The sequence below is a fragment of the Ceratotherium simum genome, chromosome 20 (assembly GCF_057802395.1).
Source record: "Ceratotherium simum simum isolate JZ-2026a chromosome 20, ASM5780239v1, whole genome shotgun sequence".
Lineage (NCBI taxonomy): Eukaryota > Metazoa > Chordata > Mammalia > Perissodactyla > Rhinocerotidae > Ceratotherium > Ceratotherium simum.
Genome location: NC_141919.1, coordinates 50,220,261 through 50,240,557, shown reverse-complemented (window position 1 = coordinate 50,240,557; position 20,297 = coordinate 50,220,261). Strand labels below are relative to the sequence as shown.

The 20,297-nt window shown below is 51.1% G+C and overlaps 2 protein-coding genes across 2 annotated transcripts; one reads left to right on the top strand and one right to left on the bottom strand.

The window, feature by feature from the left end:
- The first annotated feature begins 335 nt into the window (after positions 1–335).
- BAG1 (BAG cochaperone 1) lies at positions 336–10,594 on the top strand. Its single transcript, XM_004428412.3, has 7 exons — positions 336–515; positions 1,903–2,031; positions 3,358–3,440; positions 4,973–5,086; positions 6,775–6,882; positions 7,700–7,762; positions 8,309–10,594. Exons 1-7 carry the CDS (start codon positions 479–481, stop codon positions 8,396–8,398), a joined length of 624 nt encoding a protein of 207 aa, XP_004428469.2. The 5' UTR covers positions 336–478; the 3' UTR covers positions 8,399–10,594.
- A 2,997-nt stretch (positions 10,595–13,591) lies between these two features.
- Positions 13,592–19,522, bottom strand: SPINK4 (serine peptidase inhibitor Kazal type 4). Its single transcript, XM_014785997.2, has 5 exons — positions 19,462–19,522; positions 16,019–16,059; positions 14,423–14,570; positions 14,068–14,163; positions 13,592–13,668 (listed from the first exon to the last, which is right to left on the bottom strand). The coding sequence occupies exons 1-5, from the start codon at positions 19,520–19,522 to the stop codon at positions 13,592–13,594; spliced, it is 423 nt and encodes a 140-aa protein (XP_014641483.2).
- Positions 19,523–20,297: the final 775 nt, after the last annotated feature.

Sequence of the window (20,297 nt, the reverse complement as noted above, 5' to 3'; positions counted from 1 at the left end):
GGCCTCGGCGAGTGGGTGGGGCCGGGGCGGCTTTAGCCGTACAGAGCCGGGCAGGAGCAGGCCTGCTCCGAGGGGCGGGGCCGGCGGGCGGGCCGGGGGCGGGGAAGTGGCGGGGCGGGGGTGCCAGGCGCCGCGCTCAGCTCCCGCCGCTGGGCCGGCAACAAGCGCGGGTCTGGCGGAGCGCGGTGGCGCGCGGAGATCGCGAGGCGACCGGGAGCGGCTGGGCCCCCGGCGGCGCGCCCCTCGGTCGGCCCAGGAGCCGCGCCAGTCGGTGCCCCCAGGCGAGCGCGGTCCGCCTCCCTCTCGGTCATCCGTCCGGAGTGCGGCCGGCGGGCATGTCCGATCCACCAGGGGCGCCGCCTCCGGCGCTCGCGGGCCGCGGGTGAAGAAGAAAGTGCGACCTCGCTCGGCCCAGAGCAAAGAGGTGGTCCGCAGCGAAGAGGTGGCCGCGAGCGAAGAGGTGGCCGGGAGCGAGGAAATGGCGGCAGCCGGGCTCAGCGTGACCGTCACCCACAGTGAGCGCGGGCGGGCGGCCGGTGGGCTCCGTGCCGGGCTGCGAAGGTCCGGCGGGGTTTGCGGGTTTGGCCACGTGTCCTCCGGAAGCGTGTGTCCTTGTGTTGTCCTGGCGTCCGGAAGTGTGGGTTCCTGCTTGTGTCCGCGGGGCCGGCTTCTGTGCGGGTCGTGGGTCGGCAAGCTCTCCATGCGGCCGGTGTATCTCGTCTCAGGCCGTTTGTTTGATCCTCGATGTCCGTGCTTCCCGTCGGGGTCCTGATTGTATGTGTTAGTGTCTGCCAGCGCAGTGATTGTGGGTCTTTGTGTCGGCTTGTATTTGGTCACGTTGTGTATGACTGCTCTGTGTCTGGACACCTACGTGTGTGCCGAGTCAAAACTCGTGTCCGCGGTTTCAGTGGGCTGTGGGTCCACGCATACACTCTGGGCATGCTTTGGATCTGCCTCCTGTTGGAGTTGACACAGAACTAAACAAAGCCAGTTCACTGGGGAGCTGAATCCATGAGGTTTTCCCAGGGCCAACTAGGGGAGACCCCAGGGCCTTGGAATCTGGAGACCAGGATTCTAGATCCTGCAGTTTTGAGTGACCTTGAGATATCTCCTTTCTAGGCATCTGGTTTCTTCTCTGAAGTAGAGTTGGTAACACCTGTCCCGCTGACTTCACTGGCTGTTGAGCAGGCTCAAGGCTTGGCATAATGCACTGGACACAGGCTACCTCCTTACTGTCCATATATCTGGAAAAGAATTGGCACTTCTGCTCCAAAAAGAAACTTTCTGCTGTTTGAGTTTCTTCACTCATTTGTCTATTTACTGAGCACCAACCATGGATGTGCCCAGCTGTGCCCAGTGGGAGATACCTGGAAGAAAAAGAGTTACTTGCCCATTACAACAAAGGAGACAAGACCAGGACAGTACAGAGTATAGGGCAGTCAGGCCACAGGAGGTAGATGGCTTGTGAAGAAAAGCATTTCAAATCAGATAGACCTCAGGTCAAGTTCTGACTCCACAGCTGGGTCTCCATAGGCAGGTCTTGACTGCACTGAACTCAGTTCGCTCATCTGTGAAATGGCGAATAATAAGTAGTACCTACTTCATGGGGTTGTTCTGAGATTTAGATAAGAAGATGGATGAAATGAGGCTAGTCAGCCCCTTATGCATGTTAAGTGCTTAAAATGTTAGCTAATATCATTAACATTGCTAGTTGTTATAATAGAGGAACCAAAAATCCTTGAGCAGGTCACCAGAGGAAAGCTGGGCAGATGCGGGCACAGGCTGTTTGGAGTAGGCGGCATATGAACTGAGCCTTGAAGGCTAGGTAAATAAATAAAGTGGCAGCCTATATTGGTTTATGTGTAAGAGTTTTCTTCATCGAACGCTTTTCTCTCTCCCCAGGCAATGAGAAGCACGACCTTCATGTTACCCCACAACAGGGCTGTAGTGAACCAGTTGTCCAAGACCTGGCCCAGGTTGTTGAAGAGGCCACAGGGGTCCCGCTGCCTTTTCAGAAACTCATATTTAAGGGTAGGCATTTCTCTTCCAGCTTTGAGCCTTTCTGGCTAAAGGGCCTATTTAAAACTGCTTAACCTTACCTAATGGTAACTCAGTTTTCAGACTGGGACAGTTCTTGTTTGCTTGTTTATTCATTCATTCCTTCCATAACTGTTTGTTGAGGATCTACCACGTACTGGACACTTTGAAACGTTTGGAGAGGTATGAGAGTTGAAGTCACGTGAGGGTGGCAGAAATCTTACCATTTCTGATGAAGCACGTGGGCAGTCTTCCCTTAGATCCTTTTCCTATTATATATTCATATGGTGCTCCCTACCACTTCTGCATAACTTGTGTTGAAATTACCATTAGTTAGTTGTTTTCATGGTTGCTGAACATCTGATTTCTGTGTTAGAATAACAGACTTTATGAGGGCAGAGATACTACAGTGTGTCTGATGCTCGGCGTAGTGCTGATACAGAAGGTGTCGAACAGACTTACCAGTGGCGTGGATGGGGCAGGCCCAGTGGATGATGCTGATTTCTGCCGGGACCCACCTCCTCCCCAGCCCCATCCTTGTCTTCACATTCCCATGGGAACCCATTATTTTGGTATCTGATGGGGCCAGATTTATCCCATTTGGTGCCAGTCATAAAGAATTTAGTGAAGGGAAGCATTTTATTTGTACTTCACAGTACAACTCCTTGTCTTTTCTTTTTAAAAAGATTTCATTTTAGAATTAGAAAAGCAATAGAAATCCATGTTTCAGAATAGAGGAAGGCACAAAAAAGGAAACGTTCTCCTGGATAAAACCCCTCGTAACATTTCATTATATTTCCCTCCACCCTTTTTTGTTTGTCCTGGCATCCGGAGGTGTGGGTTCTTGTTTGTGTGTTCTTTTTTTTTTTCTGGTTGACAAAACTAAGATATATTGATTATACAGTTTTTATAACGTTTTTTCTTATAACACTGGGTCATCAACATTTATTGTGGCATTGAAGTTTCCTGAAGAAATGGGCTTTAATGCCTACAGAGTTTGCTGTTGTACTGATGTATAATCAGTCCCCTATTCCTGAATTTTTGGCTCTTTCCACTCTATCACTAAAATGAATAAGGTTGCCCTGAAAATAATTATTTTATAACAGTTACTATGGAGGCACATGTCCAGTTGTTTATTTAGGATAAATATCAAATATTTATCAAATAATCAAATTACTGGTCAAGACACCTAAAAAGGTTATACAAATTTCTCCTCTTCTCGTTAGCAGACACACTTGTCTATTTCCTGAACCTTTGCTGAAGTGTATTTTCAGTATTGTGCAATTGTTAGAACTTGGCATAACTTTCTTCTCTTTTCAGGAAAATCTCTGAAAGAAATGGAGACGCCCTTGTCAGCACTTGGAATACAGAATGGCTGCCGGGTTATGTTAATTGGGAAAAAGGTAAATTGCTTTTTCCAGCAGAATACCTCAGAATCAAATGACTAAGGTCTTTTGTACATGTTTCTGTTTAGAAGGTCAAATTGGGGACCCAGCTCTGCATTGGTGACATAGCTCTCTCTACACAGATGGAGCCTCTGTTTGTGGGATGGGGTTACCAGTTCTGTTCTCGTATCCCCTGGCTCCTGTTGGTTAGGGCTTCTGCTCTGGGAATTAGGAGCAGTAGTGCTGCCTCGATAACGTGTTGGTGCTGGAATCTCAGTCTGGTTAAAATGGTGCCTGAGACAGTCCTTACTCACTTGGAGGGGGATTTGCAAGAGAGCATTTTGTTAAAATAAACATCTAGATTTTAAAAATAAGTACTCTGTGCAAGTTTCAGGAGCCTCTCTCCCTTTAACCACTCTTTTTACTAAAATCTCGCATAAGGGAAAACCCTCTTTGGCTGGAAAGAGAGGTTCCGACTAAAGAACTGAGGGAGAAAAAGAGTCACTTGGTGACAGGTGAGGACAGTAGCCCCTGGGTGATGAGAGAGGGCCATGGCCTGCATTGTGACACAGTGGAATTGTTGGTCACATGAAGTTCCCTGACTTCAAGTGAGGTGGCAGATTCAGAGTAGAGAGAGGGCTGAGATTAGCAAAGTGGAGGCGAAGAAAATCTAGTCCAGACTTGGAACTGCCAGGAGACTGGCCCTCGGGATTTGGCCTCAAAGAAGAATGTGAACAATTTGGGATAGTGTAAAAGTAGGAAGCTGCTGGCCCTGGCTACCAGTTGTTTAGGTGAGAGAAGGGGAAATATTCTTAATTTCTTGCTCAAGGGTCAGGGAGAATGGTGATGGGCAGTGAGTGGAACCCAAGTGTTGAGTTTGAAGAAGCCCTAGGACCTCCAGTTGGAGCTGTCCTGGGGTGTGTGGAGCCAAGTCTGATTCAGGCCTCACCTCCACCACTTTTGGGCTGTGTGACCTTACGTTACTTTACAATACCCTTAATTTCATCATCTGAAACAGTACCTCCCTCAGTGGCTTGGGGTAAGGCTTAAAACAATAATACAGGTAAAATGCACAGCAGAGTGCCTGGCATAGAGGGAATGTTCAATGTAAGTATTCCTCATTGTCATCGTCATCATAGTAAGTGGGGGAGCTCAGCTGGTGGGTGACATTTAGGAGTTCCATTTAAAGGAATAGTGGAATTCCACCCGTCTCGCCGTTCTGGACTCATCACGGGTGTCCACTGTAATTACCCACCAGGCTTCAGTCTGGAGACTGTTGATGGTCACTCTAGGCTGAGGTTGAGTCTGACACTTGGACTGGCTCCATTCTCTGAACCCCAGCTGTCGGGGCCCTTAGCAGAATAGCTAATAGCTTCGTCTAGTCTAGAGTTTTTGTGGATAGAAAGCCTTAATGTATAACCTTCTGGCTTGGTTTCAAAGAAGCAGCAGAGTTAAAGCTTTCTTCTTGGCATGTGGTTTAGCCCAGTTGTGGTCAGATTTTGTTTCCTGACAGAAGCTACTGTGCTTGGTGATTATTGACTTCATTTTAGAATAGTCCGGAGGAAGAGGTAGAACTAAAGAAGTTGAAAGATTTGGAGAAGTCTGTGGAGAAGATAGCCGACCACCTGGAAGAGTTGAACAGAGAGCTGACTGGAATCCAGCAGGTAATCTCTCCGTGGACTTTGACTTTCTACCTTCTGTGAGAACTTTGTGGAGACAGGATTGTGTGCTGATGAGCGCAGGCTCCATGGTCAGACTCCCCGGGTGCAGATCCTGGCTCTAGCCTTTCTGTTACTGTGGGCAAGCTTGCCTTTGTGTCAGGTTCCTCATCTGTAAAAGGGGAATGATGACGGTACCTCCCTCTGAGGGTTGTTGTGAGGGTCAATTAATAGTTTGAGCCTGACACATACAAAATGCTTTATAAACGTTATCGTCATTGTTATTTTCAAAACCCTGCCAGCATCCGTTTGTGCTCCTAGGAGAGCACCTGTTGTGCTAGGATCATGGTCTGAAATAGAACTGGTGGCTTCTCTCAGTCTAGTCTGCTACAATGTGGTTAGCAAGGCAAAGAACATTTTGTTGATGCATGGAAGGTCCAAGTTGAGCATAATGTTAGTGAGGAGTCATCCTATTCAATTCCTCATGGTAGAGATGGGGTACTGAAACCAAGGAAGGATTAGGAACATCCCCAAAACACATTTCTCTTTGACCCTCTCGTTTTGTAACATTAATGGATGTGTTTTCATTACAAAAGTAATACATGCTGATTGTGCGTAACTTTTAAATAAACATATGGGCACTAATAGGGAAAATAGAAATTACCTGTAAGGCCCTGACTCAGAGATAACCATTACTAAAGACTGGAATCTCTTTTTTCATCTTGAAAAGAACTGGTTTAATGCTATATACACTTTGTAACTTATTCTTTTATTGGATTAAAAAGTTGAACATTTTCCTGTGTCATTAAAAATCATCATACTTTTCAAAACCTGCATAATATTTTCTTGTCTATGAATGTATCATTGTTACCTAACCAATTATCTATTGTTCATCACCTAACATTATTTTACCATTATGCGTAATGCTTCTTTGAATGTCCTTGGACATAAATCTTTTTTGACCATTTCTGATTGTTTTGGTAGAATGAATTCTTTGAATTGGAATTGCTGGCTAGTGTTTTCTCCATGTTGTCAAATCTGCATTTGTAGCACTTAGCTTTGATAACATCCTCAGAGATCCCTGCTGCCCACCTGTTGTCCCAGCTAACTGGTCATTAGGCCAAGCGATGTGAATATACAGCAAGACAATTTGATAAGACTGATGTGAGTGCTGCCATTTGTTAGCACAGGTCTGTGTCAGGAATTATATTAAGGGTCCGCATATATTCCCCTTTATCCTTACAGTAACCCTCTGGGGTGTGGGTATCATAATCTCCATTTTAAAAATGAGGACATTGAGGCACAGATAGGTTAGGTAACTTGCTCAAGATCACAGGCCAGTGAATGGCAGTCGGAGTACAAGCCCCGGCCTGTCAAACTCTAAACCCTGCGCTCTTACTGTCTGCGTCTTGTGTGCCACCGGTGACTGGGGACCTCACCAGAGCCAGGCCTCAGGAGGCATTTGCAGCCCCAGTGGGCCACGTGAGAGAGAGTTGCCCGCAGCCTGTACAGTGCTGGGATGACCCAGGGCCAGCTTTTCTGTGTTTTCCGAGAGAGGAAGTTGTTGGTCTGAGGGCTGGACCAGCCTGTTTGGGGGATGTGGACTCCCGGTGTGGCTGCTCCGTCAGTGCCGTGGCGTGGCGCTTTCCATCACCCTTAAGGAGTCCTTGCAGTAATGCGCTATTCCTCCACAGGGTTTTCTAGCCAAGGATTTGCAAGCTGAAGCTCTCTGCAGACTGGATAGGAGAGTAAAAGCCACAATTGAGCAGTTTATGAAGATCTTGGAGGAGATTGACACACTGGTGAGTAAATAGTCAGCTGAGCAGAACTAGTTTCCTTTGACTGTATTTCATCAGTTTCACTCTTTGAGTAAAGCACTCTTACTGCCTGAGGGTATTTGAGCACCTACTGTGTGCCAGACACTGCTAGGGCCTCGGGGAATACACAGAAAGATACGACAGTTCCTGATTTCTAGGCACTCACACCCCACCAACATAGGGCTTTTGTCATTTTTATTTATGTATGCTAGTAGCATCCGGTCCTCACGAAGCTGGGACCCCAGTGGTCCGTGGTCTCATGGTCAGAGAGACACAGGGCTTCGCTTCCCTGATATTCACGTGACTGATATTCCACTGAGCTCCTTACCTGTATGGAATTCAGTCAGACCCGGCTCTTGTGAGGCTGTGGGGAGTCACTGACGCCATGTTCCCTTTTACGGAAAACAGTAATGATATCTCTAACCTGATGCCTCCTTCTTGAGGATGAACCACTCTGCTTTGGATTCTGGGGCAGTGAGGGGGGATTGGAAGGAAGAAGCAGAAGGTGAGCTCATGGTCTGGCCAGGACATGGTATCCGTACATAGTAAACAGTGAAAGGACAAAGTCCGGGTTACAGATCGGTTTCTCTGACCCAGATACCAAGAACAAAGGGAGCGTTTATAGGGGTGAGAGCCATGGGAGGGCCATGTAGGATACAGGCCCAGGGAAATGATTCCTGAATGTGCACATCTCATTCACATTGGTGACCTGTGACCTGTTTGGTATACTGTGGGTATTTCTGACGTGTTCTTATGTCATTTTCACTGAGGATTATTTATGTATAAATTTAATTTTCCATAGATTCTGCCAGAAAATTTCAAAGACAGTAGACTAAAAAGGAAGGGCTTGGTGAAAAGGGTTCAGGTGAGTTGTGTGGTAGAGCATTACAAAGTGTCGTGTGTTGGTGTGTGTGTATCTGTTCAAAGTAGGGTAGAGTAGAAGTGTGGTGTGTGGCGTGGGCTTTTTTTGGTTGTTATTTCTCAGCATGAACCGAGAACATGAGAGAAGAGCTCCTTTCTTGTCTGTGTAATTATATTTGCATTTTAACTGACTGGAAAGGAAGATCACTGGACGACAGACAGGGCTGACAGATTACACGGTTCCAGGAGGCACTGTTCATGTGTGCAGTGTCCCCTGAAATTGTGCAGTTGCAGTGGCAAGGCTTCCTGTCCTCGCCACCCTTTTGGGGGTTGTTGGCCTTTGTGGGCATTGTCACAAACCCGGGTCATGTGCTTCCCTCTACCTCCCTCTCCTTATTTTGGAGCCCAGGCCCCCTTCATCCTGGCACAGCCTGTTTCAGCTTGAGTCAGTTGCCCAGGGGGTCCCCAGAATGGCTGAGCCAGGAGCCTTGTGTGGGCCAGGGTGGGCTGGCCCTGGATGGGCCCTCACTGCGGTGTGTTTGTTTTATAGGCGTTCCTCGCCGAGTGTGACACGGTGGAGCAGAACATCTGCCAGGAGACGGAGCGGCTGCAGTCCACAAACTTGGCCCTGGCCGAGTGAGGTGAGGCCCTGAAGAACAGCACCACCAGCCCTGCCCTCTCGGAATAGACATCACCTGATTTCTCCAGGGCTACTGGGGACCATCGGCCGGTTGCCAGTTTTCCTTCTCCTTCACCTGTTCTCAGTGAACGAGCGTTGTCTTGCAGTCTTCAGTGCGGCTCCTGTCTGTCTTCTCTTCTGTCTCTGTGGCCGTGCTGTCCCGCTTTGTCTGGAGAGGGCTCCCCTGCCCAAGTCTTCCCAGCTCTTTTGACCTTTGGGTGCTTTTGTTGGGCTGGTGAGAGCTCTCAGTTGTCCTGGGGTGGTTCCGGGTTGTAGGCTACCCTGGTCTTCAGATGCTTGAGGCATTTTTGCCCTTGTGATCCCACAGTCCCGTAGATGTAAACCAGAGTCACTGGGCGGTTGCGGCTCGTCAGGAATGTTGGGAATGGCCTGGAACAGGTGTTTGGCACACATGTAGTCCAAGAATCCCTTGTCGTGACCTAGTTCTGGACAGCTGGCTGGGTTGTTGGTTCACAGACCCTGTCCTCACCTTCCAGGGACCCTGCCCAGCCACAGGCCGTGAGATCTCGGGCTGTTCCTACAGTGGGGCCTGTGGTTGATGCATGGACTTCCTCGTCCCCAAGCAGATCTCTAGAAGGTTAGAACCCAGTGTTGTCTGAGTCTCTGCTTGAAACCAGGTCAGCACCGTGGCTCAGGAGGGGTGAGGGGGAGCCAGAGTGAGGAAAGCGGGTGGGGAAGGGAACCAGAACCTCCCAGGCGTTCCTTCAGACGTGTTTCTGTCAGCCGTGCCCTCTTGAGAGCCATATTGCCTTCAAGGCCGTTCCTGTGCATTTTGTGGCCTCCCCCTACACCCATTGTTATTTAAAAAAAACGAAAACATTTTATATACACATCAGCAAGCAGAAGAATGTTTAAACTTTTTTTTTTGATAGATGAAGTAGTGGTTCTAGTCGTAATCTCTGTTTAACAAAGTTGAGATTGGCTCTGCGTGCTAGAACTCTTAAACAGGTCAGCTGCTGTCACCCCATTTCTTTGCACTGTGCCCAGGAGACAGGCTCCCAACAGGCCGCTCTGAGACTGACATTATTTGGCAGACGGAGTCACTGAAGTCCCAGGAATTTAGGGTTGCGTGGGTGGGACCTAGGACAAGGTGGTGGTGGGGTGGACAGGTGGACGAGGCTCAGGGCCCAGCCCACCCCCAAACTTAATCAGAGCAGTTCAGTGTTTATCTGTTTTCATATAGCAGCTGTGTGGCCTCAGGCCACAACAATTAATGAGAAGTTTCTGTGTGCCACGTGCCGTTCGAAGGTCTGTAGGTGTGTTAGTCATTTAATAATCTCACAACCTAGGAGGTAGACAGAACTATCCCATGTTAGAGATGAGGAAACTGAGAGCTTAGGGAATTTGCTCAAGGTCATAGAGGCAGTGGCAGAGCCAGGATGCAGAGCTGGGCAGTTTGATTCAGAGCCCATGCTCTTTGTCTCTGCCGCCTCCCACCCGATATGGGGGTGTTTGCTCTCTCGTTTTCTCTCTCTTCCTCTCCCTCTCTTTATCTCTCATGTTGGTCTCTCCACTTCCTCTCTGGCTCTCTCCAGTTCATTCTCCACAGGGCATCTTGGGTGATCATCAAGTACAAATCTTATCATGTCGGCCCCCTGCTTAGAAACCTCCCATGGCTCCCCATTCCTCTTAGGAGAAAGGCCCGTGTCCTCATCCTGCACCCCTCCCATCTCATCTCGGGCCTGTCTCCTGTCTGTTCTCTGCTGTGAGTCATTCTGGTCTTGGTTCGGGTCCTCAGATGCTCTGTACTCTCTCCTGCTCTGGGGTCTTTGCACACATGGTTCCTCTGCTTGGACAGCCCCTCACTGCCCGCCGCCCCCTTCCTGGGTAACTCCTGTTCATCCTTCAGAACTTCACTCCAGTGTCTCTTCTGTGGAGAAGCCTCACCTACTGTCTGAGAACGTATCAAGCCCCCAGGTGATGTCTTCTCACAGCTTGCCATGACTTTTTTCTCTTTATGATAAACGGCATTTATTGTAGTCTGTGATGATTTATTTGTGGGATTATTTGATTAATATTTGCCTTTAATGGTAGACTGTAAGTTCCTTGGTTAAGGAGCTTCTTTGTCTTGTTAACAGCATATTTCTGCACATTGTCTGGTTTGTAGTAGGTGCTCAATAAATGTTTGGAGGATGAGTGAGTGTTGGACACACGCATTGAGGGTGCAGTTCCCACACTGGAGCTCTGGCAGCACTGGAAGTCATGGTGTCAACAGCCCGTCTTATTTGAGGGTTGAGAAAAGAGGCCCTCAGGCGTGGGCTGCCCAGCAGACGTGCAGAGTGCTGCCAGGGGCCCGTGCACAAGGCCCACCCACACAGACCTGCCCATCCAAGGGTGTTCCTGCCTCTGAGCAGGGGGAGGATGCTCCTTAGTTGCCCACTTTCCTGGGACATGAACAGTCGCACTGCAGGGGAACAGATGCGGCTCTGTGATCCCACAACATCCTCCAGCCTCACAGAGCTGGAAGAATTCTCCCACGGGCTCTTCAGTCAATGATTTCCACTTACCCTTCAAGGCACTACTTAGTGGTTACCTCCTCCAGGAAGCCCTCCTTCATCTGGTCATTAGGCCTCTTTAGTTGAAAGTACCAGAAACCTAATTACAAAGAAATTGTTGAAATAGAAGATTTATTGGCAGGATGTCAAGTTAACCCAGGTAACTTGGGGAAGGTCCAGGGCAGCTGGGCTTCAGGAACACAAACATTGCACGGAATCACTCTCCATATTGTCGATGTCGTTCGCTCAATCCTCCTTCTTCCACACAGTAAGAAACATGGCTGCCAGCAGCCCCTGCTTCATACATATTACAGCTTCACCACCAGAGAGGAACTGCCTCTGTTTCCTTATTTTCAATTTGAAAAGTCCTGGAGAAGAGCCTTTTGGCCAATCAGCAGTGGCCAGGGCAGCAGGGTCACATGCCGCAGATACGTTTCAGGGTGGTTCCTGGAAGTGAGGCCACAGTTTGCACATCTGTAAAGTGGGGAATTAGGTGTTTCTTCCTCTTACAATAAGTGAACTCCAGGTTTTCAGCTTAGCACATGGCCAACCAGATAAAAACTACTATTTCCCTGCCTTCTTGCACTAGCATGGCTAAGAGACTACATTTTAGTCAATGGGATGCAAACAGAGTGTGTGCATCTTATGGGAAGCGTCTTCAGAGGCAGTACTGTGCCCTTCTTTTCCTCTCTGGGCTAGAATGTAGACACGATGGCTGGAGTTGGAGCAGCTATCGTGGACCTTGAGGTGGAAACTGATGAGGACGGCAGAGTAACCATATGGAAGGAGCGTGGAGTTGGCATACTACATGGGTCTGTGTTTGAGAGAAATTAACTTCTATCTGTTTAAGCCACTGTTATTTTGGCTTTCTGGTCTCTCACAGCCAAACAGTCCTACATCATTCCTATGCACGTGGGAAACACAAGTTCTGCTGCTATCAGTAGGAGTAGAAGAGCTATGGATGACCTCCCAGTCCCTGCCACCTGTGAATCTGTCAGCAACAGTTCGTGCCTGGAGTTCCCATTTCACTGGTCCAGGGAATGTTGGTCCTGTCTTCCCTGCCCTCTCTCCTTCTAGAGCTTGGCGTGTGTGGTTTCCCATAGGGCATCTCCTGCTTTATCGCCCACCCTAGCACAGGAATCTGTCCATGTGAAACTGCTTCCACCTGGCCAGGCCCACTCCTTTCTCCTGCCACCATTACCAAGAGGCTCCACCTACAGGCTTTGTGTAAAAGACGGGGTGTTTGACATATTCCACAGGCTGGGGTCTCTGGGATTTGCCAGCGATGGGCTGTGTGTTCCTGTGGGCTGGTGTGTGAGTGCATGTGTGCTGTGTGTGCCTGGGGTTTGTCTAATGTCAGCATATTTAACAACCAGTCAATGGATGTTGACCAAAAAAGCAGACCAGGGTCTGGAGTCCTCCAGCTGTGGGTGGCCCGGCGCAGGGGGGCGCTCGAGGGCTTGGGGCGGCCCCTGTTTTCAACTGTAACAGACCTAGTTCAGTATTTTAACAAGCTTGTGTGTGTGTGTGTCTTGTGTGTGTGTGTGAGAGAGAGAGAGAGAGGGAGAGAGACTCGGGGCGCCAGTACAACCCAGGGAGGCCGTGAGGGATGTGGGACCCTCACAGAGGCTGTTGGGCTGGGCCGGGTACCCTGGCCATGACGGAGGGTACAGATCTCACCTGGGATCTTAGCCTCAGTGACAGGCCAGGCTGGGGCAGACAGGAGCGCTGGGCAGTGACCTGGGGTCGGGGGCTGGCCCCTCAGAGCCCTGACCTCAAGCAGGCGGAAAATACCTGGGCTCTCCGGTGGAGGAGCACCACAGCAATGGAGAGGACATAGGTTTGGAGTAGGGACGACAGGGCAAGACGCCCACCCCACAACCGCCTCCCCAGAGTCCCCAAAGATGCTGGCCTACTGGGCTGGGTTGGCTGGATCTTTTATTTCACGTCACATCCTCTCCACTCCCACCGCTGTTCTCCAGCCTGAAGCTTCATGGCTTAAGGGGCTCCTGTGGGGTCAGCATTTGCCATCCTTCACAATCTGGAGGTCCTGTTTGGTTTTTCTGGGATCACAGGAGATATGGCTGAGGCCACCTCCTCAGGAACTAGAAGGTACCCTTCAGGGACACTGGCCCAGTCCCCCCAGACACCCTGCTGAGCCCTACCCACCCACCCAGTGTACAGTGCAGGACAGGTCCCCTGGTGCCCTGGGCACATTCTTCTACAGTTTTCCCTCTTGCACACCCTCCCCCTGGGAGATTTCAGCTTCCTGGGGTTTCAACCACTGCTGCATGCCCGTGACTACAGCTCTGTCTGGCCTGGACCTCTGTCCTGAACTCTAGGGCTGTTCATGCAGTTGTCTGTTGCACATCTCCACTGGCATGTCCCAGAGGCTCAGCTGCCCACAAACAGTATTGCCCTATAAACCTGCTATATCCCCCTGCCCCCGACGTTGGCACATGGCATCACCAGCTGCCCAAGCCCACAAGGTAGGAACCAGCACGTTGCTCTTGTCTCCTCTGCACACCCCCTGCTCCTCACGTCCAAGCTCAGCCTGTCAGTTCTACCTGCGGTGTAACCATGAGTCTTTCACTATCATGACCTTTCCCCAAGTTAGGACAATGTCCTGCTGTCCTGCCTATCTGTCCAGAGTGTTGCAGCTTCCAAAGATTTTCTTCTCCACGATCTCACTGAGCTCTGGCCAGCTCAAGGGTCCTGTTAATGAAGACATGAGACCAGATGGGTGCTCTACCTACTAAGGTCATGTTCTGGCCCTGCTCCCCTCTCTAGACTCATTTCTTGCCTCTCTCCCATTCTCCTTTAAACTTCATCCTGCAGCATATCTAACTTCTTATATTTCCCCAAAAAGAAACTTCCTTTCCCTTGTAGACCTTTCCAAACTCATTTCTCTACTTGGAATTACCTTCCCTTGTTCCTACTTTATCCTAGCTCCTTTCTACTTCTCCCTCAGGGTTGAGCTGAAGTATCACCTCCTCCAGGAAGTCTTCCTTGCCCTTGTCCTGCACCTCAGGCCCCTGGGCACCCCCACCTGAGCCTGGAGCATCCTATGCTGCAATTAGCTGACGGTCAGCTTGGCTTCCCACTTAGACTAACCGCATGCCTGGGAGGCAGTGATGCTGTCTAGCTCATCGCGCCCTGTGGTAGCCCCAGTGCCCAGCGCATAGTAAATACTCAATACAGAATTGCTGGCTGGAGGAATACACAGAGAAGTGAGGTCGCCTAGTCAGTCAGGGGCAGAGCGAGGAGAAGAACTCAGGGTCTCTGTCCCACCCACAGCCCCGTCCCAGCGGTGGTGTTCTGCTGGTCCATGTGCCACCTTTGCATTACACTTGTGCTCAGTCTGTTAGGGGCGCAGTCATGTCGGAGGACGGTTAGGCCGAGTGTGTGTGAAGGATGAGGCAGGTCCTCTTGCTGCTTTCAGATGCGTCTGCACAGAGATGGGACCCACCCAGGCAAGCTGAGGGTAAGGTGGGGGTGACCTTCATCTGGGTCAAGCAGAGCTGGCACTCACTGTCATACGTGACCCCGTCAGTGCCGCAGACCAGGCTGGACATCTGGGAACAGTGTGGAGACTCCGCCATGTGCTCACAGATGGGCTGTGGAGAAGAGGAAGGGAGGGAGGGCATGCAGGGGTCAGAGGCAGGGAGGAGGGACCCAGGGGCTCTGCTTGAACCAGCAGCGCTCCAGGGAGGAGCCTGAATCAAGGAGGCCCCAGCGTGGCTCCAGTGACCATGAAACCAACCACTCAGGGCCCCTTGGCATGTTTGCTGGTGTGTGCGTGTGACTGTGTGTGTGTGGCTGTGGCTGTGAGTATGTCTGTAAGTGTGTGCCTGTGTCTGCTGAGCCCAGGTATGCAGGTATCCGAGTGTGTGCCTGTGTTTATGTGTGTGGAGTGAGTTTGTGCTCTCAAGCTCTTGGGGACAGGTTCACACACTCCTCAGAGAGTCTACCTAGAACCTCTGCCACTGGTCCCATTAAGGACCCTGGAGACAGAACCACTCACCATTCCCAGGAGGCCCCTCCTCCCCAGGGCACCTGAACTCACCCGGGCCTGCGTGACCTCTCAGACTGTTGGTGTGAGAAGGCTGGAGAAATGGGACAGGGCTTGGGGCCTCCAAGGCTCAGTCTGAAAGTGTTTCAGACCAGGCCTAAGGTCAGGGTCAGAATTGGGTCAGAACTGGGATCGGGCCTGGGATGGGGTAGGGTGAGGGAGGCAGTGTGGTAGAGTGGAGGTCCCAGGCACCGGAGACCTGAGTGCTGCACTGATTAGCTGTGTAAACTTGGGAAGAGCTATTTCCACTCTCCAAGCCTCAGTTTCCTCATCTGCAAGAACTGTGAATAATAGTATTCTTCTCACATACGCTTAATTGAGATAATGTATGTAAAGTGTTTGGTCCTTTGACTGGCACAGAGTAAGTGGGGCTGGGTTCTGACGGGCTGACAGCAGAGATGCCGGGGCTGCTGGGTGGAGGTGGCTCTGCGCCTCCCCGGTCACCTAGGGGAAGAGGGAGATGAAGGTCTCGAAGAGGCCAGCACCACTGCCTTGGGATTCCTGGGGACAGCAGACCCAGGGCCAAGATGGAATTGGGGTTCAGGGACACCTTGGTGTCTGTGCTCCAGACTGAGGGGATGGACGATGGAGTGTGGTTAGGGGAGGCTGGCACACTCCACAGGGCCATCAGTGTGCCAGGTTGCCTCTTGGGCCGAAATCCACAGCCTGTCTGTCTGCACTGTGCAAAGCAGAGAGTGCACTCGGTCCCGCAGAGCCTACGTGGGGGTCTCACTGCTGGTTGGGGCGGATCTCTCGAGGTCAAGTTTGGGACTTTGGCAAAGGAGCTGGGCCTGCTTAGCCTGGAAGGGCTACCCTGGGAACATACAGGCTCAGGAGGCCACCTGGCCACCGTGGAGCCATCGGAGTTGTCTGAGCAGGAGTGTAAAGAAGAAAACGCTGCTTTCCCAGCATGAGTGATGGAGCGGGCTCCCCTCTGCAGGTGGAAGGCCAGAATGGCAGCCCTGGGGCCAGAACTGCAAGCAGCCGCCTTACCATTCTTAAGAAAATGGGCCTTCCTGCTGACACTGGCCCCTTCTGAAAGGCAAAACAGCAAGAGTCAGGTGATGTTGGCTCTAGGCCCCAGGTCCAGGGGTCTGAGGACTGCTGCTTCAGCGGGCCTGTCCCAGCCACTACCCAGTCTGGAATTCCTCAAGGAAAGGTAGTGAGTCGCCAGACAGTGAGGCTCCCAGAAAGCCAATGTGACCTCGGGTTGTGTGAGCAGTGACAGAAAGTCTAGAATTAGGGAGGTGACAGTCCAGCCTGTCCTTGCTAGTCAGATTCCTCTGGGATCGTTATGTCCCATATAATAATAAGAATAACCATTCAGTTACTATGTGCCAGGCATTGAGAATACATGCTCTGAACTGCTCTTCACACCTCCACACCACTATGTGACAGGGAGGAAGGTGGCAGCAGTGGACCCACCCCCAGCACTGAGGCACTCAGTTCCTCAGCTGCCGGGCTACTGAGTCCTCCCCAGCAGTTACCCTCAGCGAAGGGAGCTGCCTCACCCAAGGTCGCGTCCCCCACCCGGGAACAACCCGTATCCAATGACAGGTTGATGTGGGTACAACGGCCCAAACCCTTCGTCTCTCTTCAGAACAGTGCTCAGGGGCCACCTGGCGCCAAAGCTCCCTGTAGGCTCATGGGAGGCCCCTGCTGCACTGCAGTCAGCTTCCCTCCTCCTTCACGGGTGTTACCCCTGAGCACCCCCTGCAGACTGCATGCAGATCGACTCTGTTCCCTGGGGACCTTGACCACCCTGTGGAGGAGGCTCAGAGGGAGAGCACACAGCTTGTGCACAGAGCTGGGATGTGCACAGCCCGGCTCTTTCCACACACACGTTTGTGCCCCACGGCCCCTCCAGGTCTAGATGGACTGCTTACAGGACATGAGCAAACTGTGATGTGACTGGTGAGCATGATGGGGGGATGAGGGAACGGGGGCCATATCTAGGGCCACGGGTGGAAGGAAAGGTGTCTGTGTAAATTGGAGAAGGGCAGGTAGCTCCCTGAAGTCTCTGAAGGGCTGTCCTGGGGCCAAGGGATTGATGAGCTCTTCTCAGAATCATAGGGCAGAGCCCTTCCATGCAAGAAGGCTTCAGGGAGGCAGGTTTGGGTTCCAGAATTTTCTCTCAGTGGGAACTATGTCTTAGCGAAGGAGGCTTTCTCCAGATGTGGAGAGTTCTCCATCACTGGAGGTGTACAAAGCACTGTGGTTTTAGCTTTTCCTGGGGATGCTGTTATTAGAACTTTCCAAGGTAGGGAGAGAGAAGGGAATGGAGACTAAGGGAGCTCTGATGTGCTGTTGCAGTGTGGCACTGGGGCATCAAATGCAAATCTGGCCTTGTCACCAGACTGCTCAAAACCCTTCCACGTTGTAATTGCCAAAACTGGAAATTACTGAGATGTCCTTCAACAGGAGAATGGATAGACTATGATACATATATACAGAGGGATACAGCTCAGCAATAAAAAAGAGCAGACAACCGAGACATGCAACAACATGACTGAATCTCAAAAACATGCTGAGATGGGCCGGCTCCGTGGCTTAGCGGTTAGGTGCGCGCGCTCTGATGCTGGCGGCCCGGGTTCGGATCCTGGGCGCGCCCCGGGGCACCGCTTCTCCGTCCAGCGCGAGGCCGAGACCCACGTACAGCAACTAGAAGGATGTGAACCTATGACATACAACTATCTACTGGGGCTTTGGGGGGAAAAAAAATGAATAAATAAAATCTTTAAAAAAAAAAAAAAAAAAAAACATGCTGAGCGAAAGAAGCAAGACACAAAGACTACCTACAGTATGGAGGGGGCACCTTGGGCCAAGGTCAAGGGCAGCCTAGGGGTCAATGCAACATTCTATATGACATTCTAGAACAGGCCAAACTAATCTGTGGTGGAAGAGAGAGCAGTGGTTGCCTCTGGAGGTGGGGCGGGGGAGGGAATTGACTCGCATGAGGGAAATTTCTGGGGCGATAGAAAGGTTCTGTATCTTGATAGGGGTTTGGGTTAAAAAGCTATACGCATTGTTAAAACTCATTGAATGAGATTCATTGATTGATCAGATTTGTGCATTGCATGGTATGTAACTATCAGGGGACAAAAAGCGTTAAAAAATCTAAAGCCCTTGCATGGCTCCCCGTCATGGTCACTAAGCTTGTTCATCTTCTGTTTAGGGTGCTGCAAGAGCTAATCCCAAACTTCCTCCCTGGGCTCACTTCCTAGTTCACCCTCCATGTGCCCACGCCCAGCTATCCCTCTCTGCTTGCTCTTCCCAGAACAGGCTCTGCTCTGGTTTATGCTGTTCCCTCTGCCTGGAATGTCGTTGTTCCCCTTCTCCTCCTATTGACTCGTACTCTCCTTTCAAGGCTCAGATGCCACCTCCCAGTGAAGCCTTCCGTGATGTCCCCAGGGTTTCCTGAGCATGCCTGAATTTAGGCTTCTGTTTTAGTCCATTTGGGCTGCTATAACAAAAATACCAGAAACTGGGGGGCTTATAAACGACAAATATTTATTTCTCACAGTTTGAAGGCTGGGAAGTTCAAGACCATGGTGCTAGAAGATTTGGTGTCACTGGTAAGGGCCGTCTTCCTGGTTCATAGTCTGTGCCTTCTCCCTGTGTCCTCACATGGTGGAAGGGGCGCAGGAGCTCTCTGGGGTCTCTTTTATAAGGGCACTAATCCCATTCGTGAGGGCTCCACCCTCATGACCTGATCACCTCCCAGAGGTCCCACCTCCCAATGCTGTCACCGTTGGAGGTTAGGATTTCAGCACATGAATTTTGGGGCCCACAAACATTCAGGCCACAGCAGCTTCTTTCATGCCACCATGTGCTGTCCCATTCGCTGGGTCACTCCTGCCTCCTATGGACCTGTGCTTCTTGGGGCTCCTGCATCTCTGCCCCCATGTGGCAAAGCCCCCCCCCCCACATGCTGCCTCCCACACTCCAGCTGCATGTGTCCAGCCCAGGGCGGGGCTCCCATGCTCCCATGCTTGCTCTCAGTCCCATGCCCCCAGCCCGGCAGGTGGATGGGAGCTCAGAGGACATAGGCCAGGCTTCCTTCAGCACCCATCGCCCTGCAGCCAGCAGACTTGCCTCTCTCCCCTGCCTTAGGCCTGCTCCCTTCTGCCTCCCCCTTCTCTAGGCTGGTAGTTGCTCAGTGCATCTTTGAACTAGAACAACCTCCTACTTGCAGCTGGAGAAACTGAGGCCCCAAGATGGGAGGGAACTCTCACAATTTTGAGCCAAAGTCAGGATTTGAACCCAGGTTTCTTTTCTCCTAGCCCAGGACTTTCCCCACCACAGTGGACACATGCAGAAAGAAGCTATATGCAGAAAACTAAGGCCTCACAGGGTGCTCCAGACCCTGCCTCTGCCCCACCCCCAGCTCACCTACCAATACCAAGCCCCAGAGTGTCCAGGCTCTGCCCACTCACCCCTGTCCACCACGAGGAGGGCAGCCAAGGTAAGGGCGACCACCCACAGGCGGATGGCCATGCTGATTCTGGGCTGACATAGCCTGAGCTAGCTGGGGCCTGTGCCGGGGGAAGGAGGGGAGCCTGTTTATGGTGCTGATCCCCACACTTATCTCATCTAGGGCCAGATGGACCGACTGGCAGCATCACCCAGAGTTCATCTCTGCATCCTGGCATCCAGAAAGGGCTTGCTGTTGGCAGAGATGCTGAGCTCATGGTGCGTGGGGCTGTGGCCGTGGGGTTGGCAGATTTCTGAAGTGAGGAAAAGTTTGGATAGCTTGCAAAGCTGACACCAGTCTGAGAGCTGCAGAAGAGCGAGAGGGAAATGCAAGTAGAAAAACAGAGAGAGACTAAGAGAGAGAGAGAGAGAGAGAAAGGGAGAGGCAGATCAGAAAAAAGAAAAAAACCCCAGCAACTGGAGGTGGCAGGAGGCAGAGAAAAGGGGCTGGAGTCACGGATTCCTTTGCTGGTGCCTCCGCCAACCAACTTTGTGACCTCAGAAAAGCCACTTTCCTTAACCAGACCTCAGTTTACCCAGGCGCAAAATGGGGGTGATAATTCTGGCTCTGTCTCCCTCCTGAGGCTGCTGTGAAGATGAGGGTGGGGATAGCAGATGGGGAAACATTTTGCAGAGCGTGAAATGAGGTGTAAATGTAAATAGAAATGATTCTTTTTATTTCTTTTCTTTGCACCACGAAGAGGGCACTACTGACGGGGAAAAAAAGGCAAAATAAAACATAAGGAAGATACCCTCATGCTTCGAGTGTATTATGTATCGATTTGCATTTTAATGGGTT